General features: G+C 41.5%; 1 protein-coding gene across 1 annotated transcript; it reads left to right on the top strand.

Annotated features, from left to right (window-relative positions):
* Positions 1–2,658: 2,658 nt before the first annotated feature.
* proca1.L (protein interacting with cyclin A1 L homeolog) lies at positions 2,659–16,741 on the top strand. Its single transcript, XM_018245451.2, has 5 exons — positions 2,659–2,685; positions 7,144–7,804; positions 11,927–12,059; positions 14,180–14,314; positions 15,541–16,741. Exons 1-5 carry the CDS (start codon positions 2,659–2,661, stop codon positions 16,229–16,231), a joined length of 1,647 nt encoding a protein of 548 aa, XP_018100940.2. The 3' UTR covers positions 16,232–16,741.
* Positions 16,742–17,225: the final 484 nt, after the last annotated feature.

The raw sequence follows: 17,225 nt of genomic DNA, 5'->3' as shown, positions 1-17,225 counted from the left end.
GATATTTTTTTTATAAAATCGGACTTTTAAAAAAATCAAGAATTTTTCTGAATTTATTAAACCTTGAGGATGGGAAAAGTCCAAATCTGAAAATCCGGTATCTCAGACCTGTCGAGGTTGCATGTAGAAGTCCCAATGATTTTTGATGTGCGCTGGGTTTTTGGCAATACCCCAAAGTTTTCGGGCAAAATTCTGAGTTTTCGGGTGAAAAATCCGAAAAAATCTAGAAAATCAGATGAAAGATCCGAAAAAAACATGAAAATCTAATTTTTCACGATTTTTTCGGGTTTTTTCCCGCAAACAAAATTTTCAGGAAAGTGTATTAATAAATAAGCCCAAAAAACCCGTGCGGATTTGGTCGGAGATTTTTTCAGAAAATATTGAGATAAATTCGGACTTTGATAAATAACCCCATATATATATATATATATATATATATATATATATATATATATATATATATATATACATAAAGGCACTCACATACCCTTGGGAAACATTTTAATAGGACACGGTTTCCCGGTTTCTTTCATTTACTGCCAAGGTCAAGATCTCTGTAGCTTCCCATGGCTGCACAAAGCAAAGGGCAATTTCCGGGCTGGTTTTTCTCACCAGGGTATAGAAGCTCTGAATTGAATATGCTGTTGTAAAGTCTTGGAGACAAAGCAGTGCAGTATATGACCATGTTCATGTCTGTAAATCTACAGCTCACAGCCTGAAGTACAAATGGCACCGCAAGATCTGTAAATCAAGAACCAGCTTGGAAATATTAGGTATACTGTGCAATACAACCTGTTATCCTGAAACCCGTTATGCAGAAAGCTCCAAAACACAGGAAAGCTATTCCAGTCCCGTTTAAGCAAATAATTCATATTTCATGATTTCATTTTTATCCGTATACCTTATACTGGATGGTAACAAAGCTGCATACATCCAGAATTATTCTATTGGGTTTTTAAGGTTTAAATGTTTTAGTATCCTAAAGGTATTGGACTTACAGAAAGATCCCTTTTCTGGAAAACCCCAGGCATTCTGGTTAACACATACCTGTAATACAATTGTTTCAGTTCTGTGATTGAAAAACTATGTTTGCAATGTAACTTTTTTAAACTAGACAGTGTTATTCAATAAACTCACACTGTGTATATGAGATGTGCATTTAATATGGGTCACTTGACTGGACAACTGGCTCACTGTCCAATTTTCCACATGCTGACCTCATACCCCTTCTTATGATTGACAGTTTTGTAGCCTACATACCCAACCCACACCCTGGCTGTCACTCACTATATATAAAGGGGTGGTTCATCTATCAGTTAACTTTTAGTATGAGATAGAATGGTTCTAACCAACTTTTCAGTTGGGCTTCATGTTTTTCTTTTTTACAGGTTTTGAATGCTTTGCCTTCTTCTTTTGACTCTTTCCAGCTTTCATATGGGGGTCACTGACCCCATCTAAAAGCAAATGCTCTGTAAGGCTACATGTTTATAGTTATTGTTAATTTTTCTTACTCTTCTTCCTATTCATGCCCTTTCCTATTCATATTCCAGTCCCTTCAAATTCAAATCAATGCATGATTGCTAGGGTAATTTGGACCCTAGCAACCAGATTGCTGAAATTGCAACGTGGAGAGTTGCCGAATAAAAATCTAAAAAACTCTCCACATCATACTTAAAATTAATTTAAAGGTGAACAATCCTTTTAATGGGCCATGGAGAACTGAGACACCTCTGCTGTTTCCTAGGATATACTGTATATGATGTTATATGTGGATTCATTTATATTCACCAAATAATCATGCGTGGAACTGCTATAGTTTATATAGACAAGAACGAAATAAATGACTCCTAAATGGTGTGCATAGTAGTAGTAAGTACCTGTCCTGTTATTGCTGATATCTCTAAACATACACAGTATTAGAGGTAGAGGCTGAATACTTTTAGTAACAGTGGGTTTCTGAGGTTTTTTTATTTCCCTTCTTTTTTCCTAACATAAAACACGTTAAAACTAAATCTGGGTTTCATTTACTTTAAATAAAGTTATCACAGAGGATACAATGTCAGAGTTGGGTTTGTATTTCAGTAGAATAAAAGAACGGCTCACGAGGATGGGCACTATTGCAAGGCACTGTAGATAAAGCCCTGAGTTGGCCATTTCAGCTCTTCTGGTTTCTCTATAGGAGCCATTAAACCCCTTTGAAAACTTCATTGTCAGTTGCAGCAGGTCTACTGTTACTGTTCAGATGGGCAGTGGCCACAAACAGCTGATTATGTTGGACCAATCCCATGGCTTGGAATGTCTGTGCAAAGTTGGAATGTACTGCCAAAGCTTTCCCTTTAATCCCCCATCAGAGCTCTCCAGTTTTCTTAATGCAAGTTTGATTAATATGCTGTAATAAAGGAAGCCTTTCTTTTAAATTGCCCACTGATCACAGGCTTGGAAGTAGGGTGCAGCGCACAATAGACCCCTCAGCCAGTGCCGGAGAAGGGAGGGGAGCAGCAATAATAAAGGACACTGACATGAAAGGCAGGATGAAAAACGACGTGTTCGAAAGGACAAGAAATCCAAAAGAGCTGAATCCTATGGGTCCTTTTACATCACACCACCAGGGCTGTCACAGCAACTGTGCCCCAGCCCTCCCCTGTCACACCCACCAACATGATCTGGGCACAGACAGCTTTGGAGGTAACTTGAGTTCAGGCAGCCCTGGGAAAATAATACAAAGTGAAAATCAACTCACTCAGAACAGGGAGTAAATCCCTGAGATGTGATATCTCCAGCTACTGTAGCACGCATAGAGTTGAATTCTAACAGTTGGAGGGTACCATTTTGGCTGCCTGGCACCCAGTGTGGCCCTACCTGATGAGACCCATGAGGAACTGACTACATTTGGGTGCTGGGGGTAAGAAGGGACCGTTCCAGTAGGCAAAGCTCAGCATGATGCAAGGGGTGTAATAGAAAGACAGTAACACCAGCAAGAACAGGGCTATAATCTTGCCAACAATGTTCCCTCCACTGAGAGTAAAGCTGTCCATGCACATTGAGTGGCTATAGAGGAAGCAGACCTCCAAAAATCAGGGATCTGCTTCTTCTATTGTTATGCCACTGATTGTGACCCAGTCATTTGGCCAGAACATGGATTGGAATCATACAGCATTGGTGGTCCTCATCCGATGGGATTTTCCTCCCTGTGTGTGCTATACTCTTCCTTCTTTATGCTGCCTGTTTGTGTCATACTGTGCCTGCCCTATGCTCATGGTGTGTGCCATACTCTGCCTGCCCTTTGCTCCCTGTGCCTGCCATACTATGCCTGCCCTATGCTCCTTGTGTGTGCCATACTCTGCCTGCCCTATGCTCCCTGTGTGTGCCATACTCTACCTGTCCTATACTCTCTGTGTGTGCCATACTCTGCCTGCCCTATGCTCCCTGTGTGTGCCATACTCTACCTATCATATGCTCCCTGTGTGTGTCATACTCTGCATGCTCTATGCTCCCTGTGTGTGCAATACTCTGTCTGCCCTATGCTCCCTGTGTGTGCCATACTCTGCCTTCTTTATGCTACCTGTGTGTGTCATACTGCGCCTGTCCTATGCTCCGTGTGTGTCATACTCTGCCTGTCCTATGCTCCTTGTGTGTGCAGATATCTATCAGGCCGGCCCAGTATGGGATTCAAAATGGGCCTTGGAATTTCAAGTACATAGAGGCCCAAACAGCCCACCCAGCAGCCAGGCCCAGATGTGTGGAGAGAAAATTTTAGGTGCGCGCAAGAAACGGCCAGCACTGGGACCAGGCGGCATTGGGGCGCCACTTCTTGAAATCTGGCTCTTCCAGCAGCCTGCAAAATAGTGACTGTATATGGCATTCCTGTCCAGCTTATGTGGTACAGATTGCCGAAATTTTTCTGGCCTATGTGGTGGAGGACCGATAATGGAAGCCAGTGTTGACCACACCCTGTTTTTAAGCCACATATACTTTCAACCACACTTTTAAGACCATGTCCACATTAATGGTGGTAGCACACCAAAAAACCAAATGGTTGGTGCTCACTGCGGGATATCACTCATATGTAAAAATTTTAAGTAATATTAGGGGCCCCTACCAACAATTTCCAAATGCTAAAAAAACCCAGAACAAACCCTGGTGGGATTTCACCAATGTAAATTTCACATTGGAATAGAAACCCATAGTCACCACTCAACATTTTTATTTTATTAGTCTTACTGTAGTTTATTGATCAGAGATAATTAATGTTGAGTGTTTGCTATAGGTTACAATTCTGGGGGAACAGTGATCACGCACAAGCCAACATGCCTGATATTTATCTACATGACCTGCCGGGCAAATAGCCAGATGTTGCATGCTGTGGCCATCTTGTATAACTCAAACTTTTACAAATCATTTCTTTTTTCCTTATAATATTATAATAGTACCTTGTTCTTGATTCTAACTAAGATATAATTGATCCTTATTGGAGACAAAATTTGGTTTATTTTTAAGCAGACAATGTATGGAGATCCAAATTACAGAACAACTCCTTATCTGGAAGGCCCAGCATTCTGGATAACCAGTCCCATACTTGTAGTAGTATATACAAATGCTAACATATATTCTATAGCAATACATACTGTATAACAATGCCAGCCTGCAATTTACATCAATAGCATATACAAGAGTGACAGCCTGCACATTACAGCAGTTGTATATAACAGTACCAGTCTGCATGTGACAGTACAGGTATGGGACTGTTGTCCAGAATGCTCAGGGGTGAGGCCTGGGATTTTCCAGATAATGGAAAATCATTTTTAAAATGTGGATTATTTGGATAAAATGGAGTCTATGGGAGATGGCGTTTCTATATTTCAGAGCTTTCTGGATAATGGGTTTCCGGATAAAGGATCCCATACCTGTAGTATATCCAGTAAAAGGTCAAACTACATGAAGTGTATAACAATTCTATCCTGCATTTTACTGTAAGAGTATATATAACTATGGCAGCTGTATAGTTATAGCAGTAGTATATACCAATGTTAGCCAGCATGTTAAAATAGTAGGACAGCTTCTGTTTTAACAGTAGTAGTATGACATCCATTATCCGGAAACCCATTATCCAGAAAGCTCCAAATTATTGAAAGGCTGTCTCCCATAGACTCCATTTTATCCAAAAAAATTTTTTAAATAAATTCCTTTTTCTCTGTAATAAAACAGTAGCTTGTACTTGATCCCAACTAAGATATAATTAATTCTTATTGGAGGCAAAACCAGCCTATTGGGTTTATTTAATGTTTACATGATTTTCTAGAAGACAAAGTATGAAGATCCAAATTACAGAAAGATCTGTTACCTGGAAAACCCTAGGTCCCCAGCATTCTGGATAACAGGTCTCATACTTATATGAACTCAAGTCTGCTTGTTTGTTGCTTGTTCTGTGGGTGTGGGGGGGGGCACTAATATATGGTGCGCTCCACGATATTTGTGGCAGCCTGCAGGTTTCGTGAACAAACCATAAATATTACTTGGTGTAGTTGTCCCCAATTTACAGGGAAAGTCCCTGGAAGTAGCACTTTTTAAAAAAGACCAACTGCATAAACCAGCAGTTATCTGGTTTGCAATTTCAGCAATCTGGTTGTTAGGGTCTAAATTAGCCTAGCAACCATGCATTGATTTGAATAAGAGACTGAAATATTAGGAGAGGCCTGAATTGAAAGATGAATTTTAAAAAGTAGCAATAACAATAAAATGTATAGCCTTGCAAAGCAGTTGTTTGTAGATGGGGTCAGTGACCTCCATTTGAAAGCTGGAAAGCGTCAGAAGAAAATGGCCAATAACTCAAAAAGTAGAACATATAAATAATGAAGACCATTTGCAAAGTTGTTTGAAATTGGACATTCTATAACATACTAAACGTTACCTCATGCCTTTGAAGGGGGAGTTTCACCTTTAAGTTAACTTTTAATATGTTATAGAATGGCCAATTCTAAGATACTTTTAAATTGGTTTTCATTATTTATTTTTTATAGTTTTATAGTTATTTGCCTTTTTCTTCTGACTCTTTGCAGCTTTCAAATGGGCGTCGCTGACCCCTTCTAAAAAAACAATTGCTCTGAAAAGCTACAAATGTATTGTTATTGTTACTTGGTATTCCTCCTCTTTCTATTCAGACCCTCTCCTATTTATATTCCAGTCTAATATTCAAATCAATGCATGGTTGCTAGGGTAATATGCAGCCTGGCAACCAGATTGCTTAAAATGCAAATTGAAGAGCTGCTGAATAAAAAGCTAAATATATCAAAAACCTTAAAGGGGAACTCTGGCTTCCAAACCAAAATTTGATAAAGAGGCCCACATAACCCAGAAACCCCTAATATACCCATCACAGTTACCTGTTTCTTCACAAAGTATGAATAAATGCCATTTTCTATGCTGCAATCCAGCTGTTTAACAGTTCTTTTCTGTCTGCATCATTTGAAATTCTGGCAGGGAAGGAGGAACTAAACACTGATGTTACAAATTGTAACAACTTCTCCACAGCTTACAGACAACATGCAGGAACTACATAACCCACAATGCATTGCACTGTGATGTTCTATTCCTTATTGAAATCACGTGTGCAGGGAATTGTGGGGTTTTGAGGATACAGGCTGAGGAAAGATGGCTGTTGATACAAAGTAACAGTAGTCAGCCAGCTCAGCAAAGTAGTCAGACAGATCAGCAGGAGAGCAGGGGGCTAGGCTTAGGGAACTGTTACAAACCATTAAAAATCATGAAAAGCATATTTTTTAATTGATGTATATTGCAAAGTTGCTTGACATTATGTTTACTTTTCAAAAAACCTTAAGTTATGTTTTTGTGGAGTTCCCCTTTAAATAGTAAAAAATTAAAACCAATTGCAAATTGTCTCAGGATATCCCTCTCTACACCATACTAAAAATGATCTCAAAGGTGAACCACCCCTTTCATTTGCCACTGGTTGAAATGACTTTTATATGAGTTTTTTTTGTTTGTTTTTTTAAATAAACGGATTAGTAACGCGGCCACATTCCGCACTTGAATCAAACAGCACAATATCGGATTCATAAATTGTCGTTTTTTAATGAAATGTCGGAATGTTGCCCATGGTCACACCCGACTTGATCCCTCTCACAGGACCTACATGGGGAGAGGGGGGAGGGGTGCGACAGGCGCGGGGGAGCTGCTAATAGAGAGTTTAATTATGCATCAAATGTGAGCCGATCTCCTGCCGCTGATAGCATCAAGTCCCTCCTCTTTAATGTCACCATCAGACCACCTTGCACAGCCCAATATAAACGCAGCGAGTTGGGCGACTTGTCGCTGTCTCCTGGCTGTGGTGCTGAATTGGCACAAGGCATGTGGGAGATCCCGGCTTTACTGATAGGCGCCGTTATCTGCGCGGTGATCGGGGTCCAGCAGGAGGGGAAAACATGTGCCCTCCAGTCTTATCAAGGCGAGATAACGCGCTACCAGGTGACAGACGGCAGAGAGTTGGTGAGCTCCACCTGGGACAGCGACAGACGCTTGTTGTCTTGTTCTGTGGATGGAGATGAGGAGGAGGTTCGCTCGTTAATGTCCAGGTGCAACAGACTCTCGCAACATGGCGCTGGGGGTTTGGGCTTGGAGGAATTTGCTGCAGCCAAATTGGCTTGTCAGACTTTCCAGCGTGCGACTGCGTCCAGGGGTCCGACAGCCTCCGAGGAGCGGCAGCTACACAGAGTCAAGCGCGGATTCACCTACCCTGGGACTGTGTGGTGCGGAGCCGGCAACAACGCGGAAACCTTTGAGGATCTAGGTAGGAACTTACTTAGTGGCTGCTGCTTGCAAGTCACTTCAGATCTTGTTTTTATTGAACTACAACTTCCAGCAGGAACAAGAAAAACTGCCAGGGATGCCGGTAATTAATTGTAGTTCCCTAGAAAACTGCCAGGGATGCCGGTAATTGTAGTTCCCTAGAATGTTGCACAGTGAAAGAAAGTGTTGCTTATTGAGACTTGCCAGTTTTATTGCATCTTTAGTCTGTAATGATTGCATTATTATTATTATTATTATTATTATAGTTTTAAATCAAAATATTTGAATGGAGAATATGGAGAGAGCTGGTGATATGCCTCTTCCAGCTAGCAATATAAAATACAATAGAGTTGATGTAGGGTCACTGACCCCAGCAACGACCAAAAAAAAAGCCATGGCTCTTAAGGCTGCAATTTTATTATTACTGTTCAGACCTTCTACTATTCATCTTCCAGTCTGTTATTCAAACCCAACAGACTGGTTGCTAGGGTAAATTGGAGCCTAGCAACCAGATTGCTGCTGACATTCCAAACTGGATAGCTGCTAAAGCTACCCCCAAAGCACCAACAATAAAATGTTGACAGATTGCCCTACAAGCAGCAAGGTGTTTGTGGTGCAGAAGAGAGCACACAATTAATTAATACAATTAAAAAAAAAAAAAATTTGGATAATCCAATCCAACAGCTCCCCATGTATATATTATCTAGGGCTTAGATTGGATCTTTGATACCTGTTCTGCAGGTTGAAAAGTAGGTTCCTGGTCTGGCAAAGCTTAAATGTTTACTCAGTAGGGTTGGGGTGTATCCTGTGGCCCCTGCAATGCAGTTAATGAGCAATATATCATTTTATGAAAGATAGGGTGTACGTTTTATTGTGCTGATTGTAATTAAGGGTCTGGGGTTTATAGGGGATTCTTTTGTTCCAGCAGTTATAGGGTTTGGAAGGACTGATGCTGGGCAAACACCCCCATTTTTCCATTTATTAATGTGGCCCTACACAGAGAAACCAGAATGCGATCGCTCCGAGAGACTGTTTCACTGCAATTAGAGCACATGGATAAAAAAATATTTGCATATTTTCTCTTAGTAGCGTCTCCGAGTATGACTTACTTGTGCATAGAACAATCACTCCCTCTATATCTGCTATATGTTGTATAAGTAGGAGATAGGATTGCCACTTTAATTAACTGGATGCTTTCTACTTTCCGCATGCTAACTGGTTAATTAGCAATTAAGATGCTTTCTGCAGACTGCACAGAAATGAATGAAGCCATGCTGCATCTAAACTCACTAATGTCCAGCCATTGCAAGATTGTAGTAGTCTTAAAGTGAGGAATTACCTTCTCTGCCATATTGCTTGGATTAAATGAGTGGTTTAAAGTAATGAAAATATAATGTAGTGTTGCCCTGCACTGGTAAAACTGATGTTTGCTTCAGAAACACTACTATTGTTTATATAAACAAGCTGCTGTGTAGCACTAGCAATGGGGGCAGCCATTCAAACTTCTGAAGAATCCCATTGTATACTAAAGAGCTCATCTGCTATCTGCTGTGTAACCGGTGCCTTTTCTCCATTTTCAGCTTTGAATGGCTGCCCCCATGGCTAAATAGCAGCTTGTGTATATTAACTATAGTAGTCTTTCTGATGCAAACACACCAATTTTACCAGTGCAGTGCAACAGTATATTATATTTTCATTAATTTGAAACACTTTAATTTTTTTGGTATTTACTGTTCCTTTAAGGTATAAAAAAACCCAGTACACACTGTGACAGCTAGGGGTGCCATGCAGTTAAACTCGGCAGCAAATGAGCTGAAATAAGCCATATGACTGCTCCTAGTGATCAGTATAAACTTTCTAAATGAGAGAAAATATAGGATGCTGTTTTTAATGGATAAAAATATACTTACTCACATTGGGGTGTTGACTGCAACAAAATATTGAAACTTTCAGTGGTGACCTGGAAACTGATTTGAGTGCAGCTTCCATGCAGCGCGATGGAAATGTGTATTGAACTGAAGCAGGGACGATGGGATCCTTTGTGCTGCTTTTGCATAGCTGCCCAGTGCCCAGATCCCTTCCCTTTAGCACTGCGGAGTGGCTGTAAAGTTGATGGGCTGGAAAGCGTTTTTCTCTTAAAGGGGCAGTTTAACAACCATACAAAGTTTAGTATGTTATAGTTGGTTCTAAGGAACTTCATCTTCATTATTTATCTTATTTGCATTCCTATCCTACCTATTTGCAACAGCAGCAGAAAGAACTACCAGGGCTAGGCAGCCTGAAGCGGAAGGGAGCTCTCGATATTGGTGCCATGTTGAGGAAAATGCATGTGTATAATGAGGGAATGCCACAACTTGCTCATTATGTGTGTGATGTAAGCTTGTAAGTCAGGAGCATATGCACATTGAGCAAGCAGGGAGACTCGCTCATTATGCACATACCCGCTACACAAAAGGCTGCCAGCACAGGGAGCTCCCTCCTGATGTGGGTTGCAAAGGCATTGGTGACGTAGTGATGGACGAATTTCTCCTGAAAAATTTGTGAAACTCGAAAATTGATGCGTCAATTTTGACGCCAGCGTTAAAGTCAATGGGCGTCCGAATAGTGTTGACGCTCGGTGGTTTTGACGCGAGCAACTTTGCGGATCCAAATTTTTTTGACACCGGCAGAGTTTCGCAAAAAAAAGTGATATCTGTACTGTGCCTTTACCCTGAGCTCCTATAGCCTATCCATGTATTCGTTTATTTGTATTTTTGCCCCCTAGTAACAGAGCAGATAGGAACCAACCTTATGTTTTTCTGGGTAAGATATGTAGGAGAGTTTAATGTGTCAGATCTGGTAAGCAATACACCCCTGGCCGTGTAGCCCCCACCACCCGTTGCCTCCCACTGGGTCCACATACCACTCCCTCAACCCTGCTGCATAGCTACCAACATTTGAGAAAGAGAAACAAAAAGATTTCTTGCACATAGTTCATCAAACAGTAACAACAGTACACTATATTTTCATTACTTCAAAAAACTTTATTTTTTGGTTCCTTTTTTAAGTGAATGGGTTATTGTACTTTCTATGGAGGCACGGTACAGTAAACCTCAATTTTACATCCCCTGATTTTAACTTTTCTTTATTATCCTTAATTTTTTGTGGCCCCACTAGGGTTTGCCACCTTTTCAATTGGGTGAATCCGGGCCTTGGGCAGATGATGTCGGGGCGGGCTGGCAATGTCAGGGGTGGGACTGATGATGTGGCAATCAGCGATTGGCTGATCGCCATGTCATTAACGTCAATGTCCTGGCTGGTTTCTTAATTTGGAAATCTGGAAGGCAGATTTCACCTGGACAGCCCTTTGAAAAACCGGGCTAATAACTGGACAGGTGGCAACCCTAGCCAAACCTAACCCTGGTCCACTGGAAAATGTAAAATGGGAGTACTACCATTTTTCCTTCATTTGTTCATTAAATTTGTTAGTAGCTGGTGCCCATTCACCTGTGTGAGTACAGAATTGTATTGATCCACTACAAAGCACTAGTGAAGGGCAAATAAATTTGCCAGGCACAAATTCACGGCGAATTTCCGTGTTTCCCCACCAGCGAATAAACTCGAAAAACTACTGTGAAAATTCTGCAGTGTTAAAAAAAAAAATTTGGACGCTTGTCAGAATAGTCGTGTGTCAAAATTATTCGGACGCCCATTGACTTTAATGCATTAATGCAAAATAGGAGCGCGCATAAAAATTGTCGGCGGTGTCAAAATTGACGCCCATTGACTTCAATGCATTCTGCAAATCTTTCCCAGCTTTGCAAATTTTTTGCCATTTCGCAAATTTTTTGGCGAAATGTGCCAAATTCCCCCAACACTATACAGCGCCTCCGTTAGCTCTCCTGTCTGTAATTGTAGCTGCCACACAGCAATATAGTGACTAAATCAACAGCAACCAGACAGTGGTGACACATGACAGACTGGTAGATGAAAGGGTACAAAGAGAAGGCTACTAATACAATTCTGTTCATGATGTTTTCCCCTGATGCTCTGTGCCTTTGCATTGCTTTCTGTTTATCTACCATTCTATGATCACAGTGCAACATGTACAAACTATTCTCTTTCTGTTTTATCTGATCCTCAGGGGAACACAAAGCGACGGATACTTGCTGTCGGACACATGATCACTGCACTCATGTCATCCATCCGTTTGCATACCGCTACGGCTACAGAAACTACTTGTGGCACACCATCAGCCACTGTCAGTGTGACATGCAGTAAGTGTATAGTGTCATTAAATGGGTGCTTTACCTTTAAGTTTACTTTTTTATTTTATTTTTTATACTATTTTATGAACAATTCTAAGCAACTTTTCAATGAGCTTCATTTTTTTTCTTTTTATAGTTTTTAAATGATTTTCCTGACTATTTTCAGCTTTGAAATGGGGGGGGGGGTCATTGACCCCATCTAAAAATGTATTGTTATTGCTACTTTTGATTACTCCTCTTTCTATTCAGTTCATCTTCTATTCATTTTCCAGTCTCTTATTCAAATCAGTGCATGGTTGCTAGGGTAATGGGGATTGCTGAAAAGGAGAGTTGCTCAATAAAAAGCTAAAAAAAACTACAGATCAAGAATAAAAACCAATTGCAAATTGTCTCAGAATATCACTGACATCATGGTAAAATGTAACTTAAAAGTGAACAATCTCTTTAAATAGTGGTTGGTATTTGCAAAAGAAGCACCATTCCTAATAGAGTGTAACAAAAATGCTCTATTTGTGCATAACCAATCTGAGGGTGAGGAGCAGATACAAAGATCCGCAATGGATAAGAAGCTTCACTAAGGACAGTACAGTTAATTGGTTAGTGTGCATGCCCGGGCTGCACTTATTCACACGCATAACATTGATACTATGAGCTGCCAATAAGGATTAATGATACTGGGCATACAGTTTAGCAATTCTGCTCTGCCCTTGCCAGGCCGAGATTGGCAATCTGTGGATTCTGGCAAATGCCAGCAGGGCATGCTGTAAGATGCTATAGATGGCCACTGTTTATTTGGCTGGTGTGACCATCTGGGTCTCTATGACAGGCATGTCCAAAGTCAGGTGCCGGGGGCCAATGGCGGCCCATTTTCAAATTTACAGCGGCCCTCCGCCTCCATCATGAAATTATTAATAAAGGGCCCCCCAGCACAGTTCGATCAGGAATCGCATAGCAGTAATATTTGGGCACATGAAAATGATCTGCCACATGGTCTATACTGCTGCCCAGGGGTGTTTCAGCCATGAGGCAAGGTGAAACCTTTCCCCAGCCGGCAGCTCTGCAGACGTTACCAGGGGTGGCAAAAAGCCACTCCTAGTAACTTAAAGAGCCAAATTTCCGGTTTTTAAAGAGATCGCAATTTCGCTCTCTGTGCTATCAACGCGGACTCCACTGGACACCCTATCGGCTATTAAGGTGAGGGTGGCAGGGAGGCCGCATTGCGAACGCCGCCTCAGGCAGCATTACTGCCCAAAACGCCCCTGCTGCTGCCTGTGTGCTGAAGGTTTTAGCAATGGACATGTACTGGCACAGAGCGATGCACTGCTCTCAAATACTTCTTTAGGGCTGAAGGTGTCAATAGACATACTGATGTGCCAGTACAGCAAACTAAAAAAGTACAGTATTTGACAGTGGCGCGTCACTATTTGCCAGTATTTGTCTATTACTAAAACCTTCATGACACACAGGCAGTAGTATAGATCAAGTGGCAGATCATTTCACTAATGTGCCCAAATATTACGGCTACGCGATTCCTTGTTTAAATGATGTTAATGGTTCAAAGAATGTCAGGCTGAATGGTGGGCCCCCACACATTTTCACCTCACCAAATAGGGCCCTCGTTGCAAAAAGTTGGACACCCCTGCTCTATGCACTTGAAATTCCAGTTCCAAAATTGAATTCTAGTCCAGACTTGGCCCTTGCTGAAACATTTTAGCTGCTGCTGATCTCTGCATTTACACGATGTTTGGGGTCAGTGACCCCCCCCCCCCCCATCCTTCTCAAGAGAAGAAGCCCAAAAGTGAAAAAAATGTTAAGAAGCTACTTTTTAATCATTAATAAAATGATCCATTTTTGCTAGTCTTATTAAATTTGGGAATTTCTTTAGCAATTTCTTTTGCTAAATCTAATCCACTAATAAACCACATTATTATAATGGTAAAGATCACCTTTCATCTACCAGTAAGTTTTCAATCTGAAGATGATTTTTGCAGCTTTACAATTTCTGGCGTAGTGTTCCAGTCTTGCAGTTCTAACACATGGGAGTTTGATATGGGTCACATTTGTACAGAAATCATGACAAGGAACAGAAGTCATCTGCCTCATTATTCTCTCTGCTTTGTGTTCTGTAGATTTAAAGATTGCCTCCGAAGGGTGAATGACACTGCAGCTCGCGTTGTGGGACAGGCCTTCTTCAATGTCATCAAGGTTCCATGCTTTGAGCTCAAGTACAAAAGCCAGTGTGTGGAAAGGTATTGGTACGGCTGGTGAGTAACATTTTAAATCCACAGGTTTACAAGAAAATGCCCAATGCCAATTTTTGTCATCCCCTAAGTGCTCTTACACATAAGTTTTGTTTCATGTGCTCCTCTGTGGCCGGGCCAAGCCTGCCAGGTGCTCTAGGCAACCCAGCTGGGCACCCTGCTCCACCCAGCCCCCCCCATGCAACAACAGGGGGGGGAAGGGTGGAAAGATGAGTGGACAAGACAGGGACCAGAGGGCCTGGACTAGGGGTAGGCAAACAAATTAAAGTGAACCCCCCCCCCCCTTTGCTGTACCCTAGTGATGTGATTCCTAAAATGTTCCAACCAAGGAGTCTAAGTTCTCGCCTTGCCTGTTGGTTTCTTCTCACACTCCAAAATCTTACAGACAGGTAAATTGGCTCCTGATCAGACTGACTATAGTGTGTGTGTGAATGTAACCGGGACCAGGCAGGGCCAGGACTATGGTTACAAAGAAGAGGTAGGCAGGTACCTGTTAAAGGGTCTTCTGCCTACCCAGGGTAGGACTGGACTGGTGGGCCCGGCCCTCAAGGCATCGTACTAGGGGGTCCGGAGGGGGACCCTGAACAGCGTCCCTGGACAGGAGTCCTGGTGAGCTCCCCAGTCCAACCCTGTGCCTACCTCTAGTTCATGTTTCTCTCGCATGCACACATAAGTGAGAGGGAAGCAAGGTGGCCAGCCAGGTTTCCTATGGCACCCATCCGGCTTGGCCCAGCCCTGATTATAAGATCCATAGGAACAGGGATTGATGTATAATTTTTATAGCTGGTGCCTGCAATATTTCAAAATACTTTTTTATGGGAAACTGTGACAGGGCTTTTTAGTGAATGAAAGAATGTGGCTAGAAATGCTTTTTTCTTTTTATTTATTTTTTTATATACTGAACTTTCAGTACCAGCCCAAGGTTCAGCAGCCCTGTAATAATCCTAGCCTTTATGTTTTGTCCCCAGGATTTTACCATCTTTGGATATTGTTAAGCCATCCTTTGTGTGTCATTGGCACTGCACATGCTCAGTGTGCTCTGGGCAACTGTTGAGAAGCCAGGTTTAGGGATTGTTGAAAATCAAGCAGAAAATAATGTTAATAGATGTTAAATTGTGGTTTCTGGTTTTCCCAAAAATACTCCGTCATACTGTATCTTCTGTAAATAAATTCAGCTTAACAAAGTTCTTCTAACTTGGGGGTCACTTTTGATCTTACTTTTCCCATAGGTGTAAGACATACAATAATGAAAGTGTGGCAGTTCCCAGAGAGTCTGGATTGTATGATTTTGGGGGAGATCTTATTGACCAATATTCCACTGAGAAGGAAGAGGGTCCCACACAAGTACCAGCAGAGCAGCCCACTTTGGGACAGGTTATGCAAGCCACTGAAGACCTGCTGAAACTTATGATGACCGTGAGCCCAAGCACATCTTCTGATCTGTCTAAGGTTGAAGAAACCAAAGACAAGAAGAAAGACAAGAAGAAGAAAAAGAAGGAAAGAAAGCACAAAAAGGGCAAAGGCCTTAAGGGAAAAAGAAAAGGAAAAGGCCAGTCTCAAAATCAGAACGCAGAATCTCCTGGCAAAGACCTCTGGGGAGAAAACATCGCCAAGAATGAGGGAATTCTGCCCGAGAACCAACAACTCGATCAAATACTGGACCTTGGAAGGAAACAAGATGACTTCAATGATATTCTGCATGATGAACCTGCACGAAACGTGGCTCCTACACTTCATACATCTATTTTTCCTGTGACGAGCTTTGAGTATCTAAAGAGTATAACCAAGTCGATGTCGCTTGTAACCAAACCGTACACAGAGAAACCACAGAAGAAGAAAAGCAGGCAGGGACGAAAGGGAAAAAGAGAGCGGAAAAAGAAATCCCAAACAGAGTCCCCAGTCTTAGAGATGTTACATTAGTCCCACTGTCTCCTCAGCCCAATGGATTTCTGGTAGTCTGGCACTGACAGAGTCATGGTCCCTTACAAAACAGAAGCATTGCAAAATATTAACCTCTCTGCTGCTACCAGCATGCCTCCTAATCAGTAGAATTACTGCCAATCATGCAATCATCCACCCCATAGTCCCTATACAATGTGTTCCTTATACCCCTGCAATTGCCTATAAAATTCCTGTTAAGCCAAGGAGTTGGAGCTACTGTGTATGTTTCCTGTATGAATTGGCTTTAAAACTGGTTCCAGTACATTAGGGTTTTTAGACCCCATGGGATCAATTGATGTTCCTGTTAAAAACCAAAGAAGGAGGGGAAATAATAGATTAAATGCTTTTTTATTTTAATAAACTTAATTTACTGCTTGGAGGAGGGTAGGATGCTAAAAAATATTTGGGGTTTAATGGCTGCTTATGATAAAAGGGATACTATCATCTCAATAAGAAAAAATAAATAAAATCTATATACACTCCTGTAAACAATGTGTTATGTTAAATAAGATTAACATTAAAGAAAAATGTATTTATTTTCAAAAGATGTGGTACATAAGGGAATATACATTATTCTACCCTGCGGTTATGGGATTCTCGATGTCTGCAATGCAGCAAATGAGGTGTGATTAGAGTTCCTTATCTAAATTAGTAATGATTCAAGTTTATAAAGACAAGTAAAGGGAATTTGTGGCAACGATGAGGGGTGGGTACCCCCTCTCTTTCAATCTGGAAGATAGTCTGGGCATATACCAGTTGCCAAGGGGAGGGGGCAGGCTGAAACCTGGTGTCTAGGCAAGTGCCAGGTCCTAATAAAGCCCTGATGTGCATTCTATATAGTTGCATTGGGCTCCAGGTCCAAGAGGCTGGCATTTTTATTTCAAAATAATAAAAGACTCTACAATGCAAAAGTGTGGGAGCGCACTTCCAGGGCCACAAATCGGTCGCTTTCGTTTTTCAGTAAAATCACTTT

Source organism: Xenopus laevis, chromosome 2L, assembly GCF_017654675.1.
Source record: "Xenopus laevis strain J_2021 chromosome 2L, Xenopus_laevis_v10.1, whole genome shotgun sequence".
NCBI lineage: Eukaryota > Metazoa > Chordata > Amphibia > Anura > Pipidae > Xenopus > Xenopus laevis.
The sequence above is the reverse complement of the archived record's forward strand: the minus strand, read 5'-3'. Positions and strand labels throughout refer to the sequence as shown.